This window comes from Glycine soja, chromosome 15, assembly GCF_004193775.1.
Source record: "Glycine soja cultivar W05 chromosome 15, ASM419377v2, whole genome shotgun sequence".
Classification (NCBI taxonomy): Eukaryota; Viridiplantae; Streptophyta; class Magnoliopsida; order Fabales; family Fabaceae; genus Glycine; species Glycine soja.
Genome location: NC_041016.1, coordinates 50,732 through 63,195, shown reverse-complemented (window position 1 = coordinate 63,195; position 12,464 = coordinate 50,732). Strand labels below are relative to the sequence as shown.

Sequence of the window (12,464 nt, the reverse complement as noted above, 5' to 3'; positions counted from 1 at the left end):
ATTTTTTATTATTTTATAAAAAAACTCTATTTTATTCTCTATCAATTGAATAAATAAAATACATTTTTTTTATTTTCTCTCAAATCATTATTTTAATTAATAAAGTTATTTTTCCTTATTTATTTAATTATAAAAATCTCATTATTTTTCTAAAACTCTATTTATTTATAAATAAAAATTCTTTTTAAATTAATTTAAAAAATGAGATGTTACTTATGGATTCATATCTGTGACCATTTTAAACGCATCATCTATAAATGTATAATTAGCTAGAATTTAATACACGTACTTACTCTTTATTGTAGTATCGCATGCTTCAATAGTAAAATAAATAATATTTATCATTTATAAAATGATATTAAAAGTGTAATTAAGTTTGCTTAGACTTGTACTAGTATTAACATATTCCTCTCTTTCTCCTTCTGCTACAACAATACTTTCTCTTTTTCTCTAGTGCACACACTTGATCAAATACTGATTTTAGAAGAAAAATGCCCTGAAGTTATTCAATATGAATTAATTGGTAGTAGTCTTCATTGAATATCTCAAATTATTTTAATATATATTTACCATAATTAAGCCTTGAGCTGATTATTTATATATGGATTGTCCAACTAAAATTAGTATCACACATGGTCTTACGGGCTGTTTTAGTTTGTATGGTTGTCCTACTAGTATGGTCGACAAGCCTTTATGCAATCACCATTTGGAGAAATCTTATATTTCAATGGATTTGTGGACCTCAGATCCATGAATCCAGTTTAATGGATCTGGGAATCTAGCCAAGGCACCCTTTGCGTCATCTCCCGAGAATCACAAGAATGGTTAGAGGGGAAAACCTATTTAAATAGACATGTTCAATTCACACATGTTAGGTACCATGTTACTATAACTTACCATGTTACTATAACTTATTAGACTCTTGAGTTTTCTTCAAGTTCGAAGATCTCTAACAAACATACTCTCTATAGTTTTTTTTTATATATATATAAAACAAAATCAATTGATTACAATGGCTGAACAAATATAAGATAATAAAAAGATACTTTCATATGTTTGATAAAATCAACTTGTTACTTGAAAGCTTATAAACTATAATATAAGAGCTGAAAAACTAAATATTAACTCAAAATTTATAAATTAACTGATTTAATTGAAAATATTTAATAAGATAAATTGATAGGTTAATTAATAAATATTAAATGATATATAATGACATATTTAATATTTCTAATATTTGTGATGGTGTGATGGTGTGAGAGGTTTGCCTTTATCAGATGATCAAACATTTTATTGTACACCACCAATTCATAGGAAACTTTTTTTTCTTTGACCAAAGCAAATCCTATGGATTGAAAAAGGCACACTTGGTACCAATTGCTCAGGGTGGGCATCATCAATTCAATTGTGGGTAGAGTTTAATTAACAAATTTCATTTTTACGAATTAAATTGATAAAATAAAAATTATGTAAGAAAATAAATTAGGTCATATAATTTAAAAAAACATAGAATAATTTAATAAATAATTATAAAATTGATATAATTTAAAGAATTTTTAATCTTAGGAAATAATGTAGCATGAACATTGTCAAGTTGATTATCATGTGTGTTGTGTGTTTAAGAACATAAAATTAGATATGAAAATTAATTAATTTGGAGACAACAAACAAAAAAGATAAAAAAAAATTTAAACTGAATAAAATAGAAAAATAAAATGAAAAAAAAGAAAAATTAATAAATTATAAACTAACTTATTTTTCATGCTTGAATTACTAAAATAAACATATATACCAAACAAATTTATTTTAACAAAAAAAAACTTATAAGTTAATCAAAGTAACTTATCTAATAGAGAATGATGAAATATTTTTAGGACTCAATCCCTTTAGCCTTACTAATCATATACTACTTGTTAGCAATTAATATTTTTTGTTAATACGTGCGTGTTTTGCACAATGACTAGCACTAGAGATTTAAAATTGGGAGAAATGTTTATATATACAGAGATTTGTGAAATTAAGAAAGAGGTTGCCTAATTCCTAACTAGTTCTATATGGAGGAGTAAAAATACAAAATGGTTCAGTTAGAAAAATGACTAAAAAGTTATGTTAACAAGAAAAACAGATGGAGACAAAAACTAATTAATTAATTAAAGGAATTTAAGATTAATTGATGGCATATGTTCATCTTCATGGGGAAAGCCACCTTCCACGGGTACAAATGTGTAGGTTCCAAATAAAGTCGGAGTGAAGCAGCTGAAAAGAAAAGCTAGTGAGAATCACACAGCTATATAAGCATTTCTTTCGGTGGTGATGAGAGTGGAGGAGTATTCTCCAATAATGGCATCATTTTCAGTCTCTTTCAAGTCTTCAACTTGCTCAAGAGCTTCCTTGATATCTAGCCTTCTTTCCACATTCTCCTCACAACAGCTTAAGCCAATCTTTAAAAGTTTGAGCAATTCAGCTTTACTATTTCCGATTCCTCCCATCTCTACGTCAAACACGTCAGTGGTGCGCTTCTCAGTAATCATGGTATTTACCCAACTGGCTATGTCAGAATCAGTATTATGCCTAAGTGTGAGATAGTTTTCTGGGAATTTGCCGGTCAAGATCTCCAGTATCAGAATTCCAAAACTCCACACATCAGTCTTCTTTGTAATGCGACCAAGTTGAGCATACTCGGGAGATTTGTAAGGCATGATGATTTGTTGGGCATGGTCAAGGTTGATGACGGGACTGAGGGCATAATCAGTGAGTAGGGGCTCGAAGGATTCATCCAAAAGCACGTTGGAAGATTTGATATGACCGTGAGGCACAATCACGCTTGGGAGGGAACTGTATAGGTGAGCCAAACCCCTGGCTACACCTTTCACGATTTTCAAGCGAGTGGGCCAATCAAGTCCTGGCCTTTGATAGTCACGATTACCTTCATAGTATACATGAAATAATACAAAAGATGATTAATTGCTAAAGTATATATAAACAGACAAGACAGGCGATCTATAAGTAACTGATGAAGTACGTACCATGAAGATGGCTGGCCAAGCAACCGTTGTCAACAAAGGAAGTGAGTAAAAACTTTTCATCTTTTCGATAATAATAGGCGAGAAGAGGGAGAAGATTGGGATGGTTGAGGTTGCCCAGCCTTCTCATGTGCTCGTGGAACTCATCTCTTGGCACATTGTTCATGTGCTTGTACCTCTTGACAACCACGGCTTGACCGTCCAAAACAACGGCCTTGTAGGAAGACCCAAAACCGGCACTTCCTAAAATTTCGGCGGAGGCCTTTAGCAAATCCTGCAAATCAAACTTGGGTTGGTGATGGCTGAGGAATGTCAGTTTGCCAGCTTGTTCCCCCCTCCTGGAATGTCCATGGCCACCGCGATCTGATGATGAAACCAGCCTGGGACTAGCAGCATAGTGATCAGCTAGGCTTTTAGTTTTGACATAAATGGGAGGAGCGTAATTTTGGGAGGCTTGGCCCTGCAACGTATGATGTTTCTGTGACCTCAACCGACATATCACCAATAGGACTGCAACCAGGATGATGGCTATTATCAATGCTATGGCGATCACAGCAAGTAAAATTTTTAGAAGGCGCATTTTGGACGCCTCTGGGGCTCCCCTTTGGCAGTACTCGTTGGTCAGGGGCGGCCCGCATAGTCCCGGGTTTCCGCTAAATGAGGAGGCGTCGAAGGTGCTTAGATTGGCCGGGATGGGCCCCTCTAAGTCATTGTTAGACAGGTTGATAATCTTCAAACTTTTATTGCGTTGAAATTGGGGGATTTGACCTTGAAACTTGTTTGAGTCGAGCCTGAGGATGAGGAGACTGGGCAAGGTGGCAAGAGAGGAAGGAATTTGACCTGTGAACTCGTTGTTGGACATATACAGTTTCCTCAATCTATTCAAACCCGTAAACGCATCATCCGGTATCTGTCCGGAGAAATGATTATAGGACAAGTAGAGGGCCTTGAGATTTGGTAGCATCTTCACGTCAGGCAAGGGACCCACAAAGGTATTGTTCATTAGGCTAACCGTTCGGAGAGCGGGGATTGAACCCAGAGACTTTACGTCGATGTTGCCTGTTAGGCCCATGTTCTCAAGCCGCAACCCCCAAACCTTGTCATTCATACAAAACAGGCCCACCCAGTTGGGGATGTTGCCAGAGCACGGTGGCTTTCGGTTTATGGATGGGTCCCAACTACTAAGGGCTATCACATTTCTCAAAGAATCCCGGAACTTCAACAGTGCCTCAGCATCTGAAGACATCGCTGATGTGCACGAACATGATATTAATATTAAGGTGAACCACAACTTGACGACATTATTTGATGGTGCGCGCTCGAGCGAAGCAGAGCGCGCGCCCATTACCATTGAGTGACAATTACAATGATAATGACGGGATGAAAGAGCCAAAACCCACAAGTCAAGATTCAACTATATGTCATTCTTCGATCTCTTTATTATTATTATTATTATTATTATTATTATTATTATTATTATTATTATACAACACCATCTCTGATCATTAGTGGCCAAAGGCCAATGGCGATGGAGCTATTAGGGGCTAAGAAAGAGGCTAGTAAGAACAGATCCAGAACAGATGACAGAAATAAGCGGAGAATGTGCTAATTTTTTTTTTTGTTGCGTCTCATGACATCTTAATTTTGGGTGTTCTCACAAGTTGAGCTGTTTGCGCGAGAGGTCTAAGGAGGTCCTCTGATTTTGTTCCTTCTTTCTTTTCAGCGTATGTAATTTAAGATAGCAAACCGTGTCCTTTGACTTAGATTGCAATTGGATTTTCCAATTCCATTATTAGATTCGTATGTATTTGTTTAACTAGTATAATAATTTGTCTCATGGATGCTAAATTTATAATTTACAATTTTTCAATATATTTTTTAGTTTAAAAAATCATTTGTTCTAGTTTCTTATTAGTATATATATATATATATATATATTTCAAATTATTTATGTTTATTATATAGTCTATAATTTTTTAGTCTAAATATATGTTCAAAAAGTATTTATTTTAAGTTTTATTTTTTAATTTTTATTTATAATTTATATTTTAACAAGCATTCATGAATATTTGTACCAACAAATATATGCGTTCCATCCGTTCTTGTTTACATGCCATTGCCAATATTTTTTTATCTCTCTCTTGTGCATTACTTATTTTTTAATTACAATACGCTAAATTATCTATTTTTTCTCTTATAAAGCCTGAAAAAGATGAATAAATTCACCATAAAATTAAAGATAAATTTTAAAAAATAAAATAAATTTAATGCTAATAACTAAGTTAACTAACTTAATAAGTGGACATTAGTTAATTATGTCTTATAATTAAGAATGAAGAAAGTATTTTACTTTTTATTTATAATTCATATTTTACTTTTTTTAGTTTAATAAGATTCTGATATTATATATAATTATTTTTTTTAAAATGGTACCCAGATCCATATTTGCATGGACAGTAATAACATTATTCCTTGGATTTTTTTTCTCATCTCGTGTTTTTGAAAACATAATCATAAAGCATATTAGTAAAAAAATTCAATTAGGATTTATGAAAAAAAATACAAAGGATCGTGTTAAATATTAATCACTTATTGTAAAGTGTAACAAATTTTAAATTATTAATTACTATTGTAAAGTATAAATAATTGGTTGAAGATATGATTAATTATAATATTTAAAATAAAACGTTGGAAAAATTAAAATAACAGTTAAAATTATAGTATTGTTTTATATGTATAATATTTTATAATGTTAAGATTTATTTCCTACAACTCTTTTATGACTTTTCTTATTTTTCTTTAAAATTTAATTAATCACTTAATGAAATTAAATATCTAATAAATATTATCTTATTATGTTCTCCTATTTCTTTATACATACCCCAGTGTTAATATAAATATTTGTAATTCTAGGATCAGGAACATATTAATTTGACTGATTATCATTAAATTTTTAATTAGTGTTATGAGTAATGCCAATAATTTTAAAAGAAGTAAAATTTATTATTACATAGACCTTCAATATTTAGAATTTTAGTGATGATGATTATCGCGATAACAACAAAAACAAATTTATAATGTTTCAGATGTATAAAAATAATGACTCGTATAAAAATATAACTTTAACTATAATTTTAAAAATTTTATACAAATTCTAAAAAATATATATATTTTCTTCGGGACCAAAATTTAAGCAAAAAATAATTATGTGTGATAAATTAAATAAGTAAATTTTAACTAATTTTTATTTATTTAATATACCATATCCAAAATATTAGATATTTATTTCCAACAGTCTTATCTCTTTTTTTGTCCTATGCAATTAAATATGAAGTGTACTTTAAAAAAATGAATTTATATTTTATTGAGATTATCAAAATTAATTGATATTATCTATTTTTCTTAATTATTTAAATAATTTTTTCTTATATTTTAGTCAAAGTGTGTATTTATTAAAATTCAAATAATTTATATGGTTTGCTTACTTATAATAATATAAATAATTTTTAAATCTTGTTAGGCCCAATTTAAATCTATTCATTAAATGTATTTTTTTAATTAAATATATGATTGCATATAATTTTAAAAATTTAAAAACAAATTAAGGAAAAATTCACTGAAATTAAGGACAAATTAATTAACAATTTTTTTTTATTGAATTTGAATTTAATTTGAAATTGATTTTGAAAAATAAAGGAGCTAAATATCTCAATTTAAAAATAAGGGACTAAAATCATGAATTTAAAATCATAGAGGTAAAAATTAAGATTTATCCTTTTTATATTTCATTTGATGGATATATACAAATCACTATAATAGTTTTTATTTATATCTTAAAAAAAATTCCTAGACTTAGGTGACAATTTTTTAATGGCCTAACAAATCCAATCCAATTAAAGTTGAATTAGATTGAATTGACAAAATAAAAAAAAATAAACTCAATCCAATTAAGTTTATTTGCATATAGTTAAAAAATATACCACTTACACCTCTAATTATTTTCCTTCCTCTCTAACCTTATAATTGCAGTGTATCACAGTGCATTAAAACATCTATTATTATTATTATTATTATTAGTATTATTATTGTAGTAAAACAATCTTAAATTATTTTTTAACGTGCCAACTAAAAACATGTATAATAGTGTAATAAACGATTATTTTAGTTATATATACACAAGTAATTTTAAAATATAAATAAAAACTAACGTAACCAGTGTGAATGCAAAGATATTAATGCTAGTTTTCTTAAAAATCTTCTCCACTATATTTTCCCTCCTCGTTAGCCCTAAACTAAACATATTTTGTGTTATCAAGTTACACTATCATGAAGTCAAGATAATCCCTACTATAATGTGGAAATAGAGGGATCCATCCACCTGTCCTTGAGTATTTTTTCTAACACAAAATTAGCATCAAAATACACATTATTATTATTGTTGTTGTTTCTTCTTCTTAAAAGAGTACACATAACAATTATAATTACTGCTATAAACCAAACAGAAATTGAATGTCTATCATCATCACTTAAAAAAAAATTACAGATATATTTGAACATAGTACTAAATTACACAAGGAAAGTATACATGGGCAAATAAGCATTTACTGAAAGAGTGACTACCTAGTTTTTGTTACTACAGCATCGCTTATCAAATTACAGATATCTGAGCATTCCACCAAACTGCCCAAGGAAATAAATGCTAATCAGTAATAGAAACTAGAAAGTACTCAATTAGAAAATATTTATTATATTAAAAATAAGAAATTTATTTAATACTAATATTTAAATTATTTAAAAGCAACTAATAAAATGTATTAAATGCTTTAAAGCACTGCTTAAATTTTTTTTACATAATGATTCCATTTATAAGAAAATAATCTTTGACATAAGTATTTTATTTTATTTTTCAAAATTACTACTTTAAAGACAAAAATAAGTATTTATTATATAAAATATTTAGTTTGCATGTTGCTTAATAACAAGTCTAGAGAAAGATTGATTTTTTTATAGCATATGAAAAAATCATTTTTTTTTGTAGGCAAATAACATATATATTGATAATAAAAACAAGGTGGAAGGGTCACAAGACATGCCCCAACTAGCCCGAAAGAGTTACAATGCACACACCACCAACAAATCATAAAAACGGCACAGAAATGGTGGTGGATAGCACTGACTTGGACCATATGTCTTATATCACTGAAGGATTGGCTGCGTCTAGATGGAAAGGGTGGTGGATAGCACTGACTTGGACCATATGGAAGCACAGAAATGATATAGTTTTCTCTAATAGCAGTTTCAATGCAAACAGACTGATGGAGGATGCATTGTTTCTGGTATGGACTTGGATGAAACACTTAGAGAAGGATTTCACCACTCACTACAATCAATGGTCTTCAAATCTGGCACAAGGTTTTAGATGTAGTAGACATTAGGAGTGCAGGGTAATTATTTGTAATAGGGCCTGCTATGTGCCCCATCCTGGGGTGGACCAAATAGCTGGCTGATTTCAAATATGTCACATTTGTAATCTTAATCCTGTACCTTTTAGTACCTCTGGTACTCATTTAATATACATAGATATTTATTTTGGCTGATAAAAAAAAAAATCATAAAAAAGGCCCCCACTGAAGCAAATATCCCTACCAAATTGATATACTAAAAACTGAACCATATAGAACAGACTATACATTGCCCAACACAAAGACACCAAGACAACAAATGCACCCACCAAAAAATGTGACTGCAGCCAACGGATAACACATAAGACTGGAGTCAAAGTATAATATAAGATATTGGCTATCCCTCCATATTTTACAAATAGAGGCCAAGGCTATTGACCCATTCAAAAAACGAACAAGGAAATCCCCGAACTCTTACTTTTAGCCATGTCAAAGTTCTGAACCTAACCAGAATGTTCTCAAAAGCCAAAACAGCATCATTGAAGACTATACCATTTCTGTACTGAAGACCCATATAGACCATAAAACACAACCCAAATGACTTGCCAAACAGCTGAGAAGTTCATATTATGACTAGACACTAAAACAACTCAATCACTATATATAAGAATTACGAGTTAAGTTCAAATTGCTTCACTTTTTATCAATAAAAATACTGTAAATTGATAAGCTTAATCATTACTAATTCTGTTGAGATAAAACCTTTGATGGGTTCAATCAAACAACTATTAACATGGAGGACAGATAGGATCTCACGATCCTAAGGCCATTTACAAATACCTTATCTTGTGAATCGTGCAAGAACTGAAGGGCATGATTTTATACAAAGATAGCAACAAACATTCCTATGTATGCACTCATTTTTTAGTATTTGGACTCCCAAGCCAGAGCACACATTGATTTGAGTAATTGAGTGTTGGAGAGTCTTTAATAGGTATCCAACCTTATGCCCTTTTAAGAAAAAAATTGATAAGGACCCAATTCCCAAGCACTTGGGGAAAATTGGTTCAGCATACAACTCAAACTTCGTCCTAAAAATCTTCCACTGTAGTAGTTTGCTTCAAACCCAAAAGCAATTCAAAGGGATTTTGCATCATTGAAGGTTGGAACCTTCTAAATTCTAATGACAGTTCTGAAACACGCCCATGATGGATTTGTCATGTAAGACTCCCATCATGTAATTTCTCCTCCTCTATTACCCCTTTAATTTGAAAATATCATTTCAACCTATTCACCTTCACCCACCCATAGGCATCATCTCTAGAGAACAAGGGAATCTACAACATCCTCCAAAGTTCCTCTTGATGTTCATTTGACGATCTCCCCATTGACCTACCTTTGTGGGCCACATTTTCTGAGGCTCTCCAATATCTCTTCAATCTTCTTGAGCCAGGCTTCTTGAAGCCCCTGTTCTGCCTCAATCTCCTTCCTCAATGACTCACTTTTCTCTAAAGATTCCAGACATCCCTTCATTCTTGTGCGCACTTAAAACTTAAAAGATAGCTGTTGGAGGGGGGAGGGAGGGACCCAAGCAAGCATCCCTCCCATCAAAGCTAGTTGTCAACGGGGAAGCAAGCCACTTAGGTACTATAGATCATTCACTTAAGGAAGAAAGAGAAAACATGTGAAATAGATCCGCTAAGCTTAAACCTGGCGCATTAAGCAAATCTTTTGTACAAATTCACCTTACACGATTGGTGCCATTTGCGGGAAATGAGAAAAACTTGTCCATCTCCCAACATGTAGTTGTGGGTTGCAGTAGCAATTATTGAATACCATGCCGAACAAATACGCCACATGAATTAAAAATCTACTGGCCACAGCTGTCACTGAAAATTAACGACTGGCCTAAACTAAAATTTAACCAGACAATATTAATTTAAGTAATGTGACACTACATGCTATATCAAAGAAATGATAAAAATTGTAATGCATCTTAAAGTTTGAAGTTCATTTCCCCTTTCCAAAAAATAAAACGAACAAATATATATCAATTGAAGTTTTCAGTTGGTACAAAAAGCGAACTGTTAATTTTATCAGCAACGATCGCATCAAATTAGCACGCAACACAAACTATAGCAAATAGTTGAAGTGATTTACCAGTATTGACGAGTTCGAAACCCTTGCTTGAAAACAACCAGAGGTCTGAAAAATCCATTTAGATAATTATCATATCTAAATCGCGAACGTTTAATATCAAATATGAAACTAGGAAGTGTATTATGTACCTTATCACGTTAAAAGGGCCTTCCCCAGGAGAGCCATCTCCACCTCTGATGCAAGTGGTGACACACTTGATTGTGCATGATTCCGCTTTCCTTGACTTTGGTTTCTGTATTCTAGCTTTCTTGCAATCTTTGGGCAACGTGCACTCACCGGACAAAGTCTGGGGTATGTTGGATAGAGTCTCGGGTTCATCAGCTGCTGCCACAGAAGCTATCACCGCAGCGGTTGTGAGCAAGGTAGTCAGTGCCACACTGCATGCTCTACTGAGTCTCACACTCTCGAATTTGCAGGTGATGCTTCTTCTCCCAGACCCACTCAATTTCTGAGGGCTGCACCTATCTTGCCAATTGCTCTCACCATCTCGTACCCACGACCCACAGTACACCGATAAACTTGGGCCATAGATTACCATTATCTTAAACTACCACCATATTATCTTCTTTTCCCTTTCTATACGCTGCGCTTTCGTCCGAAAGACAGAAGAAGAAAAAAATATAGAAACGTGTATTTATAAATATTTAATAACTAATGAAGTAAAAAAATTTACTAAATAATAAAATAAGTTAAATATATTTTTATTTATTCTTGTAATTTTTTAAAAATATTATGATGGCCAGAAAACTAAAGAAAGTAAAAGTATTTTGTTTATTAATAATAAATAAAATATATTAACATTAAAATTAAGGCAAGTTATGTGGGGTATTATATATTTAAATAGACTTTTTAAGTAATAGAAAATACCCGCAGACACATGTACCTTTTTCCTTGTGTTGGATGGTTTTAAGTTTCAATTTTTTTAGTTTTTAACGGAAATTTGAAAGCAAAATTTATTTGAATAAAAGGAGTTTAACAAAAAAAATCATATAAAATTATTTTTAATTGAATATTTAAAATAATTTTAACTTGTTTCATGAAAAAAAAGTGCATTATAATTTTTAGTTTTAAGCTTTTAGAAATTATTTCATCCTTTATATATTTTCCTCCCAATTTCTATCTCTCTTGTCTTGACCTTCTATTCAATTTTCACTTAAGATAGTCTCAAGAGTTAAATGAGTTAATCAACTTAACTCATACCTACTTGATAAAATGAAGAACTTGTAACATTCCAAAAGTTATAGGATAATTAATTTAATATATAAATATTAATTAAGTATTTAGGTTTTAACTAAACAAATAAGTTTAAATATAAGAAGCCAAGAGTAAATGGGCCATTAGAGATCCAATATGAAATTAAACTAATCAATCATATGCTCTCACACATTCACTTTTGACCTATAGAGAAAGAGAAAGAAAATAAAGAAATACAAGGGAGCGAAGTAGAAAAAGAATGAAAAATAAAAAATTAGGTAGTAGAAAATCTTGTGACTCTTGTGTTGAGGTGAGTATAACATGTTCTCTTTCCTTCGTTATTAGTGTTCTTTGCTCTTGTATGTTTCCCTTAGCATGTTTATTTTTTTGTTAGTTGTATGCAATAACTTTTACATGATTCAATAGTATTTTCCCATGAATCGATAGGCTAAAGATAACAAAAAGACTTTGTGATAAATTGTGTAATTGATCGGTTAAAAATTGAAATTTTTATGTGTGTGCTTTGTATTAATTATAATATCTATTGATTAATGACTTGGAAGACCATGAGGGCCTCCATTTATTCATATTGCATAATTAGAGATTTGCTAACCAAGGAAAACGAGTTGTATTAGGTTTTGACTCTTTATTTCTCATTATATTTGAGGTGGTTAAGAATGTTCAC

General features: G+C 31.1%; 2 protein-coding genes across 3 annotated transcripts; both read right to left on the bottom strand.

Moving 5' to 3' along the window:
* Window positions 1–2,128: 2,128 nt before the first annotated feature.
* LOC114387642 (pollen receptor-like kinase 4) lies at window positions 2,129–4,883 on the bottom strand. Its single transcript, XM_028347850.1, has 2 exons — window positions 3,027–4,883; window positions 2,129–2,926 (listed from the first exon to the last, which is right to left on the bottom strand). The coding sequence occupies exons 1-2, from the start codon at window positions 4,372–4,374 to the stop codon at window positions 2,280–2,282; spliced, it is 1,995 nt and encodes a 664-aa protein (XP_028203651.1). The 5' UTR covers window positions 4,375–4,883; the 3' UTR covers window positions 2,129–2,279.
* A 2,609-nt stretch (window positions 4,884–7,492) lies between these two features.
* Window positions 7,493–11,196, bottom strand: LOC114388415. 2 transcript variants are annotated; one of them, XM_028348897.1, is made up of 3 exons: window positions 10,714–11,195; window positions 10,586–10,630; window positions 7,493–7,703 (listed from the first exon to the last, which is right to left on the bottom strand). In XM_028348897.1, the coding sequence occupies exons 1-3, from the start codon at window positions 11,121–11,123 to the stop codon at window positions 7,640–7,642; spliced, it is 519 nt and encodes a 172-aa protein (XP_028204698.1). In that variant the 5' UTR covers window positions 11,124–11,195; the 3' UTR covers window positions 7,493–7,639. The 2 variants fall into 2 exon arrangements, with proteins under 2 accessions (XP_028204698.1, XP_028204699.1); XM_028348898.1 differs by lacking the exon at window positions 7,493–7,703 and adding an exon at window positions 7,971–8,425 and having other exon boundaries at window positions 10,714–11,196.
* Between the last annotated feature and the right edge of the window lie 1,268 nt (window positions 11,197–12,464).